This window comes from Cydia pomonella, chromosome 19, assembly GCF_033807575.1.
Source record: "Cydia pomonella isolate Wapato2018A chromosome 19, ilCydPomo1, whole genome shotgun sequence".
Lineage (NCBI taxonomy): Eukaryota > Metazoa > Arthropoda > Insecta > Lepidoptera > Tortricidae > Cydia > Cydia pomonella.
Window position 1 is genome coordinate 8329020 of NC_084721.1, and position 19734 is coordinate 8348753.

General features: G+C 36.1%; 2 protein-coding genes across 3 annotated transcripts in view; one reads left to right on the forward strand and one right to left on the reverse strand.

Annotated features, from left to right (window-relative positions):
• LOC133528267 (luciferin 4-monooxygenase-like) overlaps positions 1-14635 on the forward strand; it is a 46496-nt gene extending 31861 nt beyond the window's left edge. The window contains exon 9 of the mRNA XM_061865574.1: positions 14374-14635. Coding sequence (XP_061721558.1) covers positions 14374-14502 — 129 coding nt within the window. The 3' untranslated portion in view covers positions 14503-14635. The remainder of the gene's footprint in view (positions 1-14373) is intronic.
• On the reverse strand, positions 14621-19273 carry LOC133528268 (3'(2'),5'-bisphosphate nucleotidase 1-like). 2 transcript variants are annotated; one of them, XM_061865576.1, is made up of 6 exons: positions 19024-19273; positions 18352-18471; positions 18128-18272; positions 17113-17217; positions 16452-16738; positions 14621-15346 (listed from the first exon to the last, which is right to left on the reverse strand). In XM_061865576.1, the coding sequence occupies exons 1-6, from the start codon at positions 19141-19143 to the stop codon at positions 15083-15085; spliced, it is 1041 nt and encodes a 346-aa protein (XP_061721560.1). In that variant the 5' UTR covers positions 19144-19273; the 3' UTR covers positions 14621-15082. The 2 variants fall into 2 exon arrangements, with proteins under 2 accessions (XP_061721560.1, XP_061721561.1); XM_061865577.1 differs by lacking the exon at positions 17113-17217 and having other exon boundaries at positions 19024-19268.
• Positions 19274-19734: the final 461 nt, after the last annotated feature.

The following is a 19734-nucleotide window of genomic DNA, read 5'->3' on the forward strand; positions in this document are numbered from 1 at the left end:
CTTTAGATATAGATTTTTAGTTTTTAATTAGTTTGAGTTTTACTCTAATTATTTTTAATTGTTAATTGTTCGAAATAAATAATATTTACAATAATAAAAAAAAGAAAAAAAATTAAATTAATAAGTAAAATTATGATAATAATAATTAAATAAGTACTAATAAAACTACTATTTCTTACGAAAATAAATATTAAAGCAATAATGAATAAAAAATGCCTATATAAAATAAATTATACACAAACTTTCCAACAAATTAACAGACATAAAACAATATTATATAAAATAGCTTAAATTAACATTCGTAGAACATAAAACAAAATACCATAATGAAAATAAAATTAAGAAAAAATAATAATAAAAAAAAACACATAATATATAGAATTAAATTTAGCAATTACAATAACAATCAACGAGATAAAACTAATTTTAATAAAATAACATTGAATAAAGAACTTAATACATATAAAACTTAAAATCTAAATCTAAAAATAAATAAAACTAATCTTAAAATAAATAATTAAAAATTATCCCCCTGCGGCATGGTGCCGTAGATGCTGGCAGCATTTCCTCGTTGTATCGCATTACTTATTCTCTGTGCGAGGAAGCTGCCAGCTCTACGATCACCGGTAGCGTCTTCTATTTTTTTGGCTAATTCCTTAAATAACAATTATACAATAAAAAATAGTGTAAATAAAAAAAATATATTATCTAAGTAAAATATTTTTAACAAAAAAAAAAGAAAACAAAACTAAAAATGTAAAATAATTTTGTATAATAAATATATTCAAAGTTTCTAAAAATTAATAAAAGTTAACAAATAAAAAAACAATATCTTAGAAAAGAGCGTAATTTAATATTCGTAGACCATAAAACAGTGAGAAAAATATTCTCGGCACCTTCCTTGTCCGTTTATTGGAAGGAAACATACTAATTTATTAGAATAATGTTTATTTTATTTTCTTGTAATAAAACTGAAAACGGATTAATAAATAAATAATAATAATAATAATGTTTATTGAGTTTATAACTTTCTCGGTCGATCTCATCCAAAAGAACGTTCTCGAGAACGAGAATGTTCTCGCCGCCACACCACTAGTTTTGGGTATTTAATTTACCCGCCAGCGCCCATCACAAGCTTTTCATTCAAAACATTTCACTCAAAGTGCGCCCTATCTCCGGCATAGAACTCCGCCCCCGTCGACAAACACTATTTGCTGTCACGGCGGCACGAACTCATGCTCTATCTCTCTCTCTCGATTGCACCATGCCTTAACCAACGTTGGCCGAACGTTAACTGCAATTGACCATTACCAATTGAACCGTAACGGACGGTTACAGTTTACGGTTCAATTTGTAATGGTTAATGGTAAATTGCACTAACGTTTCGGCCAACACTGGCCTTAATTCTACTCAATGATATACTGAATCGCAATTTCATTCGATTAGCAGCCGTTACTTGGAGTCTGTCGCGACTTTAAGTTCATTAATTCGTGATATTGTGTTACCACTGCTTTAGATATAACTATAGTAGGTACCTTATGTGTATATCCTCCTGAACAATTACAATGTTTTTTTTGTTTCTTAACTTCTTTATTTGATATACCTATAATATACAGTAATATTAACTTATATAGTGTACATTATAAATTATAATCCTAGACAGTAAAACCATGAAAAACAAGATAGTTTTCTGAGCTACTGCGTTCGCTTTAAAGAAGCCGCCGAACCCTATACATTTTTTTTTATTTTTCGTCACACTTGCTCGAAAAAGATCTTATTTCATGCAGGTGTACTAAAGGACAAAGGCCTATATTGTTCCCGCCGCGGGAGTTATGAATTGTGAAAAAAAGGCGATAACACCCTAGGGAGTTATAGCCTTTTAGGGTTTCGTATCCGTAGTCAACTATAGTCTTTTTCAAACTTATAGGGTTGTGACAATGTAAATTAGAAACGATTTTTTACGATTGTCGATTAAATTTGCAAAGGGCCTGATTAAATCGATTCTATTGGTGATGAATTGATGATTTTTAAGTAACCATACCTTCACAATTGGACGCAACTGAAAGGATTTGATACGAGCGGACACGATTCAGTCAATATGTATAGACAAACTCTATTGCAATTGAGTTCCGTTTTACATAATGAAACTCAACAATATCAAAATGTATCTTTTTTTTATTACTTAGTTATTGGAGAATTGTGTCTATTATAATAAGATATTCTAAACTACGAAGTTATGTATTTTTGTCCTATTGGGATTCAAGTTATTTTTGTTGAAAAATGATTGTTCTGAAACGTCAATGGCATGGAATGAAAAAATCAAATGTCGCCCTACCCTTCACGTTTGAAAAAGGCCATTAGGAACCCTTATAATTTCGCTAAATAGAACTAAATATTTATAAGTATAGGTTCTTGTTTGTGCATTTCTGTTATTAAAAAAGGCACGAATATCAAAAAAAGCGGCACCTGGGGCCCACTGCTGGGGCACGGGGGTACTGCGAAAACCACAATTCGCAAATTGCGGGGATCTTTCTCTTTTACTCTCACTAAGACGTAATTAGAGTGACAGAGAAAAATGCTCGCAATTAACGAACTTCGATTTTCGCCGTAATAGGCATAGTAATAAAATTACTAAGTAACAAATTAAAATGAAATGACAGCATGGAACTGACAGCCAATTTAATAGGCAAATTTGTTGCCATATTAAGAGTTTCTTAAATAGCTACTGATTCTGACGGAAATGGCTTGCCAAGTTACACTTACAATTTAATTCGAGTTTATAATTAGTATTAATAACTACATTAATAAAATATTACACTTAATATGATTTATTGTACTTTTTCTTTATTTCGCACATACAAATACTTCGGCGTTCGTATATAGGTCCTCACCAAGTCCTCACCCAATTTAGTATACTAACTAGAAAATTATATTTCAGAGTTATTTAAGAGGAAAGGGGACGGCCGTTTCTCCTTACAAACGTAGTCCCCGTTTTCCTCTCTGGATATTGACATTATGGAAATTATTATTACATAATTTAACTTTGCTTTTTTCGATTTTTTGATTATTGGAAAAATTAGGAGCAAAAAAGCAGATTTCATACAAATTTTTAAATGCTAATTCTAATAATAATTATAAATGATAAGGCTTATGGCGAGCTGTTGGGGAGTAGCGACCCCATGTACCCGAGTGCTCCTGGGGAGTTCTGTTACCCGCAAGGAGGTCGGGTGGGACAGGATTCTCTGCCTCTGGCTTGCCTTAGCCGGCCGGCCAGAGAGGAGTTGTTATACTTGTCGCGGCGAATGATGATCCCTATGACAGTTCCTCGAATTCGCTTCTGGATAGACATAATTTAAAGAATAATTGTAGAAATAGGTTTTTACCGTATTTTTATTACCTAATTGTTATATTTCTGAATATAAATAAAATAAGTAGGTACCAAAAAAAGTCCAAAAACATTTGACATTGAGAGTTACTCCATACAAAAATGAACTGTCATAGGGATCATTATTGGCCGCGTCAGGTATAAAGCTATAAGCTCCAGAGCTGGAAGTGAAACAAGTCGCGAGTTGACACAGTGGCTGCTAGGGTAGAAAGCGCCGTACACCTCTCAACTCAACACCCTTGAGCCGCTCACACCGGTGTTGCCCTTGAGCCATCCTAGATGTCGCTTTTTGTGGGGGCCCATCTTGTGGGGGCGAGTCACCGTCTGCCGGAAATAAAATTGAATAAATACCATTTTATTTTCAAAAATTCAAATTTAAAATTCAAAAAAATATTCTGCAAGTAGGCCGCAAGGGCTCTTTTACAAGTCAATACAACATTTATAGTAACATCATATAGTGACATGAAAAATACATAACAACATTTATAAATACAACAGCCAACACCTGGGCAAACATTACATTATAATAATCTTAAAATAAATAATTACTACAATACAATAAAGATGTATAGTCCCTATGGTTAAAAATACATTAAATATGGAGATGTAAAAGGTACCCAATGTCAGAGTAATAATACTAATAAGATTTGGAGGTGTAAAGTCTCTCCAAGTGTCAAAATAAAAATTATACTAAATAAATAAATCGCGTCTCGCCTGTTATGCAAGCAGTCTCATAACTAATGCTACAGAATACATAACTAGTATGTACCACGTCAAGAATATTATACAATATTACAGAGACGTATAGTCTCCACGGTTAATACATTAAGTTTGGAGATGTATAAGGTCCCCACGGTCTGAGAAAGATAATAATACACATATTAGGCAGGTGTCCGGTTTTTTAACCCATAGCCCAGTTCATTTTAGATTCCATCTACTCTTAAATAGTTCTTACACCCTGGCGGGTGCTGCCTCTGCGTGCGTCCCATGACACGGGCAAGGGCAGCATCCGCTCTATGTACCCCTTACATTTAATTAAAGTGTCAAAAGGGCATTTACGTGTTGGCTTCGGCTCCGCGCACGCCTCCCAAAGGTCCGGAACACCACTGTTCCGTGATTTGAAAGACGGTTCATGAGGACGATGAGTAATATATCAGACCTTTAATCCCTTGGACTTTCTTGTTAATTGTTAATTATCAATCACATTTTTAATTTTCATTAACAATTTATTTAATTTTTTCTTACTCCTCTACTGTTATCTGTCATTTATGCATTCATTAACACGAATATAAGAACATACATAAAAGGTTTCAAGAAAAGTCTATATTGTCTATTCCTCATAAAAGCTCTTGTGCTTTTAATCGCTATAACGTTACTGCGATTAATAGCTACCAACCTAACAAAACCAAAACGAATACAGTTTTAAACATTGCTGCCAACTTATTAAATATTCATTTGGTTGCATAGTAAAAATAATTACTTCATAAGTCAGAAACACGCATGTGACACCCGTAATATAGCAACACCCATAGACTACGAAGACCGCTTAGCGTTGCTTGTTAGTCTCCGTAGGCTACGGTGGCCAAAATTGAGAAAAAACTGTTCAAAAATTTAATTTAGCAAGTAGCAAGTACCAGGGCCTCATGAATTATGAGGTGTCGCTGACCGGCCGGCCGCGGGCCGCGGCCCGGGGCGGGCCGGGCGCGTAACAAGGTATGCTCGCGCGTTTTGGCTATATACTTTTGCTTTGTTTACCTAAATTAAGATTTATTTTTGTTGACTCGTAGGAAAAATATTGTATGCAACGTTGTATAAGTAGGTCAAAAAATGCTCGTGGCGTATTCCTTTACAATGTTCGCCTACGCCTTCGGCTCCGGCTCACATTAACGCCACTCACAGTAACTCACGCCACTCGCCTTTTTTGACCCTTCTTATACAACTGTTGCATAAAATACTATAATGGTTTGTAAAGCATTAACCATTAAATTATTTTTAATTGTTTCCAAACAAATTGATGTTAATGTTAATTGCAATTAATTTCCTTTAATTGTTAATTCTAATTAACCTTTTTAATGGGTAATTTTTAATGGTTAATTGCATTAACGTTCGGCCAACACTAGTATCTAAGCCACATGCTAAATGGTTAGTCAGACCAAGCTAAGTTAGCAACGGTTTTGATAGCCCAGCCTGTGAAAGTGTTAAGAAAAATAACATAATTTCATTGAAGTTTGACGTTTAAAATAACAGTTGCACTGTCTGGGCTGTCAAAATTGCTGCCACCTTACCTTGGTCTGACATCGTTCCCTGTATACGTCTTACGAGGGAAGATCCAAAAGTACCTAATGATAATCAAATACTTTTAGTGGTTGACAACAGCAAAAGGAGATATTATTTTTGAAAGCGGTTCTTGGCTAATAAATTTAAAAAGTATGTCTGTCATAAAATTGAATCCGTTTATTTGTTAGCTGTCCGAAAAGATACGTGGAAATAGATAAATGAGAGCCTTTACCAAAGTACCTCTGTTTGAAATAATATTTACTTACTAAAGATATACACATCGAATTGGCGGGAACATTGGGAGACTGCTACTCGGTGGCTCGGTACAAGGAGAAGGGTCTAGAAAAACTTAAAAACGGTTTATTACAGACAGAATCCATACAGTATTAATAATAAATACATAACAATTAAGCTATGTAATTATTATTATACTGTATGGATTCTGTCTGAATTAAACTTTTTTTTTATGAACATGTCTAGACATGATGGTACAGGAAATGATGATCTATGTCAGTAAACTTACTAGGAGACTAATTAGAGAAATAAAATATGTTTTTAAACATGTGATGTGTTTTTCATACTGATTATTTACTTAAGTATTTAAACTTTATTGCACAATACAAATAAGTACGACGACCGTCTGGCCTAGTGGGTAGTGACCTAGTGACCCTGCCTATGAAGCTGATGGTCCCGGGTTCGAATCCCGGTAAGGGCATTTATTTGTGTGATGAACACAGATATTTGAGTCATGGATGTTTTCTATATATTTAAGTATTTGTATATTATACAGGGCGTCCCACGACTATGCCACATGGAGGGAAAGTACCTTGAATATTGTACAGTCAAGTGTTAAAATATGGGTGTACAGGTACACATCTTACTCAAAAATATGTCCCATAGCATCTTATTCCAGTGTAATAAGAGCGTAGTACCATATTTATGAGACGATTCTTTCGATACATATTTTTGCACTTGACCGTAGATGGAACATTTTACTGAAAGAAGACATTATTTTCGTTTAAAAAACAATTTAAACTGGATTCATATTTTTTTTAATAATAGTCGGTTGAACCGGGAATCGAACCCGCTACACGAGAAAAAAAAATCTGTAGTTTTATCATACCGATCGAAAGGCTTCATCATAACTATCATAAGGATAATTTTTTGCCAAATAACGTAGTGTCAGAAATAAAAGGAAGACTATGAATTCTAACATTTTTAATACAAAATTAATCAATTTATCAAATGTTCAAAATGAGTCCCATACTGTTGAATACAAAGTCGCACTCTTTTGATTTTTTCACTCCCTGTCGAATTTTTGATGTTGTTGTGGTGGATATTTATAATAATACGTCTAAGTTCTGTTTGTAGCTCGTGGACACTTTCATACTGGTACTTGTAAACTAATTTTTTTACATAACCCCATCTTATTTATCCATTTGTCCCGATCCAGGGACGAAAGTGTTCATTGAGATAGTCCCTTGTTCTGTGACTGATGAGCCGGAGCCCTATCTTGCTGAAAAGCAACCGGAAGATTATTTATCGTACTTCTCAAGTGAGTACATTTATTAGTAATAGGTACTTATGATAATGTCAGCTTTTCATTTTTCTGAACAAAATTTCACATCAAATGTTAAAATTCATGGACTTCTTTTTATTTCTGACACTGTGTTATTTAGCAAACAATAATCTTTATGATGAAGCCTTTCGATCGGTATGATAAAGCTACAGGGTATTTTTTTTCTCGTGTAACGGGTTTGATTCCCGGTTCAACCGTGTAATTTTAAAAAAATCTATGAATGCATTTTAAATTATTTTTAAACTAAAATAATGTCTTCTTTCAGTAAAATGTTCTATCTACGATATTCAAGGTACTTTCCCTCCATGTGGCATAGTAGTGGGACGCCCTGTATAAGGGTAAATTCATAACTGTCCGGATTGACTTCTTAGCTGCGTTTCACTATAATGCATTTTGAGTGAGACGTGACAACTGCCACCTCGGACTGAAAAGTAAATCCGTGGGGTGAGGTCGGCGCCACAGTGAAAGAAATCCTCGGCAGGCACCACCGGGCAGCGCTCGGCGTGCACCGCGTGCACGACTGCACGTACGCCGGCGCCAAGATACGCTGATATGATAATATCGCAATAAGGTCTACGGCCAGTATACAATACGGCCAAAACTCGTTTAAGAATTGTAAAGTAATTTTTCCTACTACACAACCTAAATAATTAAATGAAATAATATAAAGAGGTTCATTGACGTCTTTGTTTTATCTTTTGGTCTTGTCCTCTTGACCGGTGACACGTAACGTGAATGGTCAAATTCACGAAAGCATTTCGTATGGTGAGTCGAGAGCCCATAAATGCATATGCGATTATAGTTTGGTAAAGGTACGAAGTCTTAATTGAACCATTAATTTATTTAAAAAATTTACTGGCCTGGTGGCCTGCTAGAATCTATGTGGGGGATGGCGGCCTATACCTAAAGTTACTAAATATCCAATAGCGGCCTGCTGGACTCCAATTTTTTACTGACTGGCAACTCACATGGCCTGCGACTAGGGTTTCAGATCCGGATCCGACGACACATAGGATACGGATACTACGGATCCGTTAAATATGGTCATGGACCTATAAGCAGAAACAATTTTCGAATAAAATTTATGAATGATTTCATACCATTATGTCATTTAAAATTAGTATTTACATTTATTTATTCAATTTAAATAATACAGCAAATCAATTATGATGGCACATCACGTCACGCAATAACTCGTAAAATAAATGCGAATGTTGCTTAATCTAAACAGTAGTAACAGTAAAAGTTTTTGAAACTAGCTATCTGGATACCTCCTGACTGAAATAACGGTAATTCTCAACACAAATTCCTTAACGTCGAATATGAGCATCCAACAAAAATGATAATTTAACATAACGGTAATAAATATTTCATGATTTTCTTTATTTTCGTGAATCTTAAAGTATTGTTTCCCATCCGTCTTTTTCCATCGTTTTGCCTCTCAATTGTTCGAATTTTGTGGTTGGCGTTAAGTGACTTGAGACTCTAGCATCTAAAATGTTGACACACTGTGAGATGTTCATTAGATATGACGTTTTGCCTATAATTTTAGTAACAATACTTCGTTTCGGATCTGAACTTAAGACTTTATGCCTAAAATAATCAACAAGTTGAGTGTAATTAAGTCAAAATACGACTTTATGCCTCTCTTTTACTGTTTATTTGAGAGAAATAAAAAATCTTCTTTGGCCAACCCTCTTCCCAGCTCATCTGGGGTCGGGTCTCCTTGTAGGTTTGCGCCAGAGAGCTCTGTTCTGGGTTGTTTGCTTAGTTAGGCTGTCCTGGTTCATCTCCTTTTGTACTTTGGACTCATTAAAAAATCTCATCAGAAATAAAAAAATGTCTTGCATAAATAGCGCCTTTTCAATAGTATCAACGGTACTACAACGTTTTTAACTATACAAAATAGAAAGTAAAAAGCCATACCCAATATAAAAGGTCTGATATGTCTAGCCCACATAGTTCTTGAAATAATGGCAAACAAAAGTGCCAATTTTGTTTTGGCTTTCCTGAAAAATCACTTTTTCCACATCCGACCATATGAAATTGAGGCGAATATTATGTATGTCACTTTATTGCACATAAACAGGTACAATAATATTATTATTGTTGTTTCCAGTAATTATTATCAGGGTTTCACTCAGTCGCCTTTGGGCCGTCTACTTAGAATGCCATTACAGTGGTTATATTATAATATCAACTTTGGTCATTATTTTCTGTAATTAACAGGATTTCTATTACTTTTTAGGGTTCCGTAGTCAACTAGGAACCCTTATAGTTTCGCCATGTCCGTCTGTCTGTCTGTCTGTCTGTCTGTCTGTCTGTCCGAGGCTTTGCTCCGTGCCACTCCGTGGTCGTTAGTGCTAGAAAGCTGAAATTCGGCATGGATATATAAATCAATAAAGCCGACAAAGTCGTACAATAAAATCTAAAATTTTTTTTTTTTTTAGGGTACCTCCCCTACACGTAAATTGGGGGTGAATTTTTTTTTTTTTTGCTTCAACCCTACAGTGTGGGGTATCGTTGGAAAGGTCTTTCAAAACTAATAGGGGTCTTCAACAAACTTTTTTTGATAAAGTGAAAATATTCGGAGATAATCGCTCCGAAAGAAAAAAAAAATGTGTCCCCTAACTTTTGAACCATAGGTCCAAAAAATATGAAAAAAATCGTGGAAGTAGAGCTTAAGAAATAGATTAAATGAAAACTATAGCGGACATCATCAGTTTAGCTGTTTTTGCATAATCGCGAAAAAGTTTCCCCTTGATAGTAAAAAGACTTACTTTAATTAGGTACTGATTATGCAAATTTGCCTATTTGTTGAAAGGTACCGTTTCATCCCTTGGTTAACAATGTACTATACTTTAAGCTCCAGTTTAGCTCATTGTGACGGAAGAGTAACTACGGAACCCTACACTGAGCGTGGCCCGACATGCTCTTGGCCGGTTTTTATTATTTACTACTCATATAGCAGTCACGCGTCAATGATATCATATGGTCATGAAAGTTGAGGTGGGAGTCAAGGACTTCGCTTAGTGTGATATGCCTTATGTGATTTTATCAAACCGGTATATGAAATATTAATACATATTCGACAAATTTGTCCTTTAATTCAGGCATGAATCTTTCACTGTCCCGGCGAAACCAATACGGGTACTGTCCCGTAATTTTATGATTAAATTGCATTTATTGATAAAAATACCTATTCTAACAATATTTATTTTCTCTTATACACATTGAATATTGTTTTTTAAAGGCTTTCATTAAGAAATTTAGCAATTGTATAGCTTATTTAATTGATTATACGCTAAATTTTAGGAATAAAAAAATGAATGCTGATTTAAAAAAACGGCCTATCCCGTATACTAACATCGAATCCCGTATTTTCAATGCAGTTTTCCCGTAAAACCAGAAATCAGATCTGGTCACCCTAGTCCAGTGGGACTATTTCGCCAGTATCAAGGTCTTAGGAGCTTTAAATAAGACTAAAATTTTACGGTTAGTACAAGACAGTGTACGGTTTTATCAGCTCTTGTATAGCGACAGCTGGGCTTTACTAGGAGGCCGTTAACTCCAAAATGGTGGTTAAACGCTTTTCAAGATTAATTCTCCATTACCACATTAGTTTACTGTATAATAAGCTATCTATATTACACTTTAAACAATATTAATGAGCAAAAAACAAAGCAATTAATCACGAGGCGAGACTATCAATATGGCGCTCGAACCGGAAGTCCAAAATAACACTTGCAGTCTGTGCTATTAAAATCGCTGCCCAGTTAACTTGGTATGACTCTAACCGACCTTTTTGAAGAAGCAGGAATTCCATTATTACCTTTTTTATTATTATTAACAGGTTTGTTCGTAATGTTCGTATTAAGTTGCACTTTCTGTATATTTAATACTTAATACCTATGTGCCTATTGTTTGAAAATAAATTTGTATAACAATTACAAAGAATAGTAGTCTTGACAATGGCACTTCACATGAATCCTTTCAAACAGATAAATCTTGACTATTCATGGCGAATCTTCTAGAAACTGTAAAACGTTCTGAATGAACTAGCAGATCCTAAAGGATAACCTTTGCCTTGCATACGTGTATGTATCTACCTAGGTATGTTTATTTGTGCGAGCACTGATTCTTCTGTTGTAAAATATACCTCAATGCCATCAAACATGAACTTAGACAATATCCAGGAGAATTTGAATTAGAGGTAGATTTCCAACGAAAACCGTGTAGCCACAGTAAATTTACTGCCATCTTTCGACACATGATTAAATCTTTTAGACTGACCTAACGCAGCGGCTTACGTGGGCGATGACTCGCGAATGCGACGCGGCGCGGCGGCCCAACGGCATTCAGAGATCGCCCACGTAGGACACTTCCATAGGTATCAAAGGATTAAATTCACCCGCGCCGCGCCGCTTCGCGTTCGCGAGTTATTCGCTCAGGTAAAACACTGCCTTATACTTTTACTGATTGTCGAAAATTTGTTGTTTGTGTGAGATGTGGTTTATTGAAGTGGCGCCACTTTTGGTATTTAACAAATGTAACATATATCAGAGAGTTTCAAATTCTCTTAGACAATATACATGAAATAGACAATTTGAAATTGTGATATTGATAGGAAATTATTTGTCTTTAAATTACTTACTTACAGTAAAATATTTTTTCTACTCATGCATTTCTATTTATTAATTAAATGACTGCCAGTGATATCTAAATCAGCTTCATTAGAAGCGCGGCGCGTGGGTCGATCATAATAGCAGTGTTATTATGAATATTCATACAGTGTAGTACAACTGTTTACTACTGTATTTATTTTTAGTGCTAACTTCTAGGAGTTCTAGGCAAAGATCTACAAACCAAATTGATGAACTCTTATATAGGTACTATACTTTGATTTTATTTACAATTTTAGGTGTTCGCTGTTGTCTTAAAAAAATATTGTGTGCAACGGTACATACCTTTTGACGACCGGTTTAGCCTAGTGGGTAGTGACCCTGCCTACGAAGCTGATGGTCCCGGGTTCAAATCCTGGTAAGGGCATTTATTCGTGTGATGAGCATGGATATTTGTTCCTGGGTCATGGGTGTTTTCTATGTATTTAAGTATTTATAAATATTTATATATTATATATATCGTTGTCTAAGTACCCTCAACACAAGCCTTATTGAGCTTACTGTGGGACTTATTCAATTTGTGTAATAATGTCCAATAATATTTATATTTATTTATTTATTTATTTATACCTAATTAGGTCTTAAAATTCTCGGGTCTATCTTTACAACTTCGGTCCTTGAATTTTAAGAAAAGAACCCTTATTATGATGTACCTGTTGCACAAAATACTATAGGCTACGCAGCTGAACGCAGGCAAGACACCCTATTACAGTACCCTATGCCCTAATTATAATAAACTAACCTAACCATAATAACCACCCTAACCTAACCATAACCTTATTAGAGTTTCAAATTAGCCATGCGTGATTTTCTACTTTGAATATAATACATTTCAAAGCGCTGAAAGATTAAAAATAATTATATTTTCTATAAGAGGATGGTTGACGACCGTTTTTCATACAACATATCACTCTATAAAGTTAATATAAAGTAGTACAGCTTGTAGACTTTTGTACACTTACAGCGATGCAGAGCAGACGTGCCGTCTACGCGCGTTTATAGCGATGCTCACGCGCCGCCAACGCGCGTGTGTATCGGTACAGACGGGCTGGCCAAATGCTTTTTTAGCAGAGACTAAAACCCCGGCAGCGAAGACAACACGCGCCGTCAACGCGTGTTTTAGGCTAGGTTCAGATGACAAGCGCTCAACGCGCGTTTTGATAACGCGCGTTATCAAAACGCGCGTTGAGCGCTTGTCATCTGAACCTAGCCTTACACGCAATTCGCACGCAAGTCTGATGCAGCTTGTAGACCTTTGCACACCTACATCGATGCAGACGCGTTGTTAAGAGGAAATACCAACTGAGCCTGAGATTTGAGAATTTTAGGTAAATATCTCCGTTGCGCTAACGGGGGCGACTCCTAAAATTATAATGTGATAAGAACAGCTACAAATTAGGCGAAAAATCCTGCGCAATAATCTCAGTTATTAAGGTTTCGTTCTCCACATTTTCCTCCTCCAAAACTTCATCAATCGTAACGAAATTTTGGGAACGGAACGAAATTATCTGTCTGACCGTTTTGATTTCTGTGTTTATTGTTGCCGACTTTGTGTGCTAGGCGTCTGTTTACGGCGCATTTATTTGGATGTAATTTTAGCGCTGCCTGAAGTAGGTACTTAACTGCTTAACCTATAGTTTGTCATCCACGATGACGCGGAGATTTGTCAAATCTAACCTCTAATAACATGGCTCAAGTCAAGGTGCGCGTCATCGTGAATGACACGATTTATAGTTCTTATAAAAACAAGATTATCAAAAAAGGTTAACATATACTTGCAATATTGAACTAATATAAAAAAAAAACATCTAGGGCTAAAATGCAGATGCGAAAATGTCGAGAACGATTGCATGGAAAAATTACCGCTAATATTTTATCTTTACTTGCGTTTGTAGCGATACAGACGCGATGCTAATTCGCTTTTTTAGCGACACAGACGCGCTTGCAATGCGCGTTTGTAGCGATACAGACGCGCTTGTAACGCCAGACGCGGCGCTGACGCGCTTGTAACGCGCGTTTGTAGGGATACAGACGCGGCGCTGACGCGCTTGTAACGCGCGTTTGTAGCGATACAGATGCGGCGCTGACGCGCTTGTAACGCGCGTTTGTAGCGATACAGACGCGGCGCTAACGCGCTTGCAACGCGCGTTTGTAGCGATACAGACGCGGCGCTAACTCGCTTGCAACGCGCGTTTGTATCGACACAGACGCGATGCAAACGCGCGTTTGTATCGTGACAAACGGAAACTGCTTCGTGGATTGAAAAACGCGGTGTGCAATGGTTCTTATACTCTGGCAAACCCACATTGTCAGTAGAAAAAGACGCGAAATTCAAATTCTACATTGGAACTCATCCCTTCGCGCGTATATTTTTAAAATTTACCACCTTTTTCTACTGACGGTAATAGATTGCCAAACTACTTAATAATACCTCTTCTATTTCTTTTCAGGTGTCACCGGCCAAGCATTTGAGGGGAGGTGTTATATTCCTCGACGACATTCCCAAGAACGCTTCCGGTAAAATCTTGAGGCGAGAATTGAAAGTTTTATTAAAAACGCATAAAAAGAGCAAGCTTTAAAGTACAAATAAACCAAAGAAATTATCTACATATGTAGTTATTTTGTTTTAAGAGCTTTGACATTGTAATTTGTTGTGACGTGATTATAATTTATTTTAGTAATTAAAACTGCGAAATATACTGTTACCAGACATTTATTAGGTTTTTTTTATTATCACATTATCATAATATATTACGTACCTAATTATCTTGGGGAAACCATAAAGTACGTCTTACGAATATTTCTTACCCCTCACTCCGTTTTTTAACCTCGTAAGGTAAAGCCTTAATATCCCCAATCCCAAGCAAGCCAAGGAGGATATTATAAATTTGGCAATTGGGATGTCCGTGCGTCTACTTGTGAGAAGTTTATGGCTCCCAAACGAATAATTTTTTACTTAATCCACTGTTCTTAGTAATTATCAAAAATATTAAGTACTTCAGTTTTAACCGATAAGAACCATCACCTTGTTTAGTCAATGAGTTTTGCGAAAGGAGGGGGGCTAATTATCAACATGAAGTAATAATTGAATATAAGGGCAATCAGAGTATCGTGTCAAGAGGTTGGGCCTAACGAGTTTTAACTTGTGACAAATCGTAGCTATTTGTTGGCTAGAGTATCTTTTAGTTCCTGCGGTATCCTGTTCAGGGCGTAGCTGTGCAGTTCATCGTTGACGGCAGCTAAGACCCCGGTCTTGTTCGGCTTGGGGGCCGAGGCCCCGTATTTGTAGAAGTTCCCAAGGATATCCGTGAGCTTGCCCCCGGCCGCTGACAATACTGCTTCAGGGGCGCATGTGTCCCACTTCTTGCATCCTGGGCTGGCGAATACGTATACCGATGCTTTGCCTTCCAACAATTGTAACACCTATAAGTAAAAAAAAAAGTTGCACAATAATGACCGCGTCAATGCTTTTTATATTATCTAAGTAGATACAACATTGGCTATATTGTGAAAAGCATGTAAGGAAGGGATGACAATGTTTTGTTTAAGTTACACCCTAATTTTAACTCGACATTATGTAATTGGACATGTGCAAATGAGTAACAAATTTATATCTATCGTTGCTACACATTGTAATATGTACCCGCGGCCGGCAAAACGTCCTACTTTGTCGCTTGCCATAAGGACGCCTTGACACTTGACAGGTTATTCGTATAAAAATACAAGTCTCCTTCTTATGGCAAGCGACAAAGTGGGACGTTTTGCCGGCCACGGTCACAATATAAAGATCGAATACAAGTTTTACATAAGATCATTGACATATATCTACCTATACCGACCTTACGGGCAAAAAGAATGGGGCCAGTACAGCGGGGTTACGCACACGAATTCGAGCTAATCGTACAGTCTAACGCCACAACGCGATTGGTTGATGAGTTCGCATCACGCGCGCGATTGGTCGCAACTAGTTGCGTTAGACTGCACGAATGGCTCGAATCCGTGACACCACTGAACTAGCACCAATGTTAGTGCCCGTTAGACCCTCCTTAGATATATGTCAATGCATAAGCTATATTCGGGTAATTTCGAAAGGAGTAAACACTAAGAAAGTCCGCCCTTTCTTAGTGTTAACTAAGAAAGTAAAAGTCCGCCTTTTCGGAGTAAAACCGAAAAGGGAGTCTTGACTCTTATTACAACGGAATACGAGTGATTTTTAAATGATTTTAGAAATTACCCGAATATAAGGTGTACTAAACTTCTATGAGTATGGGAACGGCTCTTTGGTAGCGGGTTCGTGTGACGCTTAAGTGGTAAACGATATAAAAGGTGGCCCAGTGGATATTTTTAATAGAAAAACTTACACTACAGATTTTTAATACCAATTAAATAGCAGAGCAGTTAGATTTACCAATAGAATACCAGTAGTTGCTACTTACAAGGAAAGGTACATACATATATCAAAATAAATCAAATTGGAGCCGGACAGTTAGGTACCTTTCCTTGTTCCTTTTATCAAATTAAAACCCACCTTGTATCCTGCGCCTCCAACCCTTAGAATCTGAGCAGCATTCATGACCTGTAATGCCTTTTCAACCACAGGATTAGAATGGCTTCTAGTTGTGGTGATGATCAAGGACCCCGGCGGCGGGGCAGGCGTGAACCCTCCGACACCTATCTCCGACAGCCCCCAGATAGTTCTGCCCATTTTAACCTCCCCTCCAGTTTGATTTTTGAAAAATGGCTGGTGAATCACTCCAGCTACTGGTTTCTCATTGACAGAGATTCCAATAAGAACTGTCACATGTTCCAAGAATCCTGCAACAGTTTTTCTTTAGTTATTTAACATTTGTAGTCATTTAATATTGTATGAGGTATGTTTGCACACATTTCATTTTCCTATAATAAAGTATAAAAGCAAGTTTGGCTCATGCAATATTATGTATATGGCATAAATCATGCAGTTAAGGGATGAAATTTAAAATGGTTAGATGTATAAAGGAAACAGAAAGTTTGCAAATAGAACATTAACTTATGCCTCTGCTTGCCTATAAATCTACATCCTTGAGAAGGGTGGTTACATATAAAAAAAAGAAAGCCAAAATCACTAAACTATATAACATGAACAATGAAGTTAGTATTCCGAGATATACAAAGAACAAAACCCATGAAATCATAATTTTTTAAATTACCAAAATTTGAATGAAGTAGACTTAAGTACCACTTCATACTGATAAAAGGGTGGCTCAAATACATTTTCCATCTTTCCCAAGGATCTCTCTTCAACATTAGGGCACCTAGAATTTATAAATTATTTATTGTATAACATGTACACAATACTGCAGTACCATTAGTAACTACATTAAAAACTGACTGTGAGAGAATACCAAATAAATAAATGGTTGTTAAGACACTTGTATTGTATTCAAATTAGTCTTTATTAAACAAATATTATAGCACAATTTTACACAGATGGCCTAGTCCTACAGTGTAAGCTCAATAAGGCTTGTGTTGTGCATACTATATGACATTATATATAATATATGACAGTATCTAGTATCTACAATATATGTTAAATAAGATATGCATGACTTATAGTTGTATATAAGTAGGTAATTAGGTACCTCATAAGTACTAACAATATGCACCCTACCCAGGTGTCATGTGCTGACTACATTCAACTAATACCTTCTGTATAGCATGTGACTTTTAATGTCAAATAAATGAAAATAATAAATAAATAAAGATAGTTAATATAAAATAAATAAATATTATAAGACATTCTTACACAAATTGACTAAGTCCCATGATGAGCTCAAGAAGGCTTGTGTTGTGGGTACTCAGACAATGTTATATATATAATATAAATACTTATATACATAGTAAACATCCATAACTCAAGAACAAATATTTGTGTTAAACACACAAATAAATGCCCTTACCAGAATTGCTTTGGTGCTTGGATTGCTTCGTAAGCAGGGTCACTACCGACTAGGCTAGGAGACTTATTAGATTTTATGGAAAAACAAATAATTGAATCAGTTTCCAAATGTAGTAACTAAACAAATGCTTAGACTGGTAGAATTGTAGATACTTATTTATGATAACTTTAGTGTTGTAGTTCAGGCACCATCATCCTTCATGCAGAGATTGCTGTAAATTAAGTAGGGACCGCTTGTTAATCCAACATATGTAACATCAACCCACCTTGAGTATACTCAGAAGTTCCATCAAGAGGATCAACCCACACAACTATGTCCTCCTCCTTCACCCCTTTGAGGCTAGCAGGGCATTCCAGACCCAATACCTCTTTGTCTGCATCAACCACTATCCAGTCTGGTGACACCTCACCCTGAAAATGGAAACACAAGTAAGGAAGGGCTTTTGTACATTAGCTGGCATACAATATTTTCAGAAGATGAACAGCTCACCTCTTCCACTGAGCTATCTTCCTCTCCAATAATGCTGGCTTTTGGATACTGTTTCGAAAGAGATGCAACAATACATTTCTCTGCAGACCTATCTGCTTCTGTCTGATAGTCATCCTTTCCCTAAGTATAAAAAAATATATATTGTAAAGTCCGATGTAAAATACACATTGTTCTAACTTTTGCTACAAATAACACATTACAGTTATTGAAACATGTACTATTGATTTAATACCTATATTTACAATATTATGTTAACCCTTGGAGTAGTAGGCCATAGCCTCTGAAACGATTACAACATTTAAATTTAAATTTTGATTAATTGAAATAAAATCAAAATTTCAATAATTTAAAAACGATGTATGGCCACTTGAAGAGTTATTATAACGTTATCATGATTATAAAGATAAGATTATTTTTAATTAATTGTATGATGTAATGCCATGAACACATCAAGGCTAAGTCGATATAAGTGATATTTTTTTAACACATTCAGTGGCAGTGACCCGATAGTCGGTTTCTCTGTTCGTAGGTAGTCGCTGTTTTTATATACGGGATTTTGCATGTTGTCGGCTGCTCTCGAACACGCGCTGGCACTGAATGTGTTAATGTAAAAAATGATTGGACCCGATGGGCAAATGCAAAATAAGCAAGGCATGGCTGATAAAAACAAACCTTCTCAACAATCCCCAACTCTCCTTTGCTCATCACATCTCTCACTATTTTTCCAGCTCGTCCAGCAACTGACACCGAAGAAGCTAATAACCTTACAATAAGAGGAGCGCTGACGGACATTTTAGTTTTTTATATTACTGAGTTACGTTTTATTCAGGCAGAACTAATTTCATGCAGTAAACTTTTCTCATCCACGACACAAGTGGGTGAGCGAACGGTACTTCGCCAATTACAAACAAACGTCACGTTACAGCTGATAATAAACGTCAGTCGTCGCGGACGCGGGCAACACTAGAAAGCCAAGGTAAGTTCCGGTCCCTTTTAAAAACGCTTTAGTGTCCTCGTGATCAAGGTAGTCGAATTCTATATACTTTCACCGGGAAACAACACCCAAGTATGAAACCCTATTTGTATTTACTTTATCTTTACTTATTTAATTGATTAAAAGAATTTGAGTGTTTTAATAATAATTTAAGGTGTTTTTTTTTCACTACGGACGATATACCTAAATAATAATATGCTGAAGTTAATCCGGAAGTATGGAATTCTAGGGGAGCGGGCGCCTTTGCCCAGCAGTGGGACACTATAGGCTCGTTAAAAAAATTATACATATTATGCTAAAGCCTTTTGGTTAAATAAATAGAGAATGCCTTGCATAATTTAGCATTTTCCACTTGAGAATGTGGGGTTGAAAGGGGCGTTTATTCCACT

Coding starts and splice junctions, on each gene's coding strand:
- LOC133528268 (XM_061865576.1), bottom strand. CDS start 19,143: ATGTCCGTCAGCGCTCCTCTTATTGTAAGGTTATTAGCTTCTTCGGTG. Junction 18,472..19,023: donor AGTTGGGGATTGTTGAGAAG/GTTTGTTTTTAT, acceptor TTTTATACTTAG/GGAAAGGATGACTATCAGAC. Junction 18,273..18,351: donor AAGATAGCTCAGTGGAAGAG/GTGAGCTGTTCA, acceptor TTCCATTTTCAG/GGTGAGGTGTCACCAGACTG.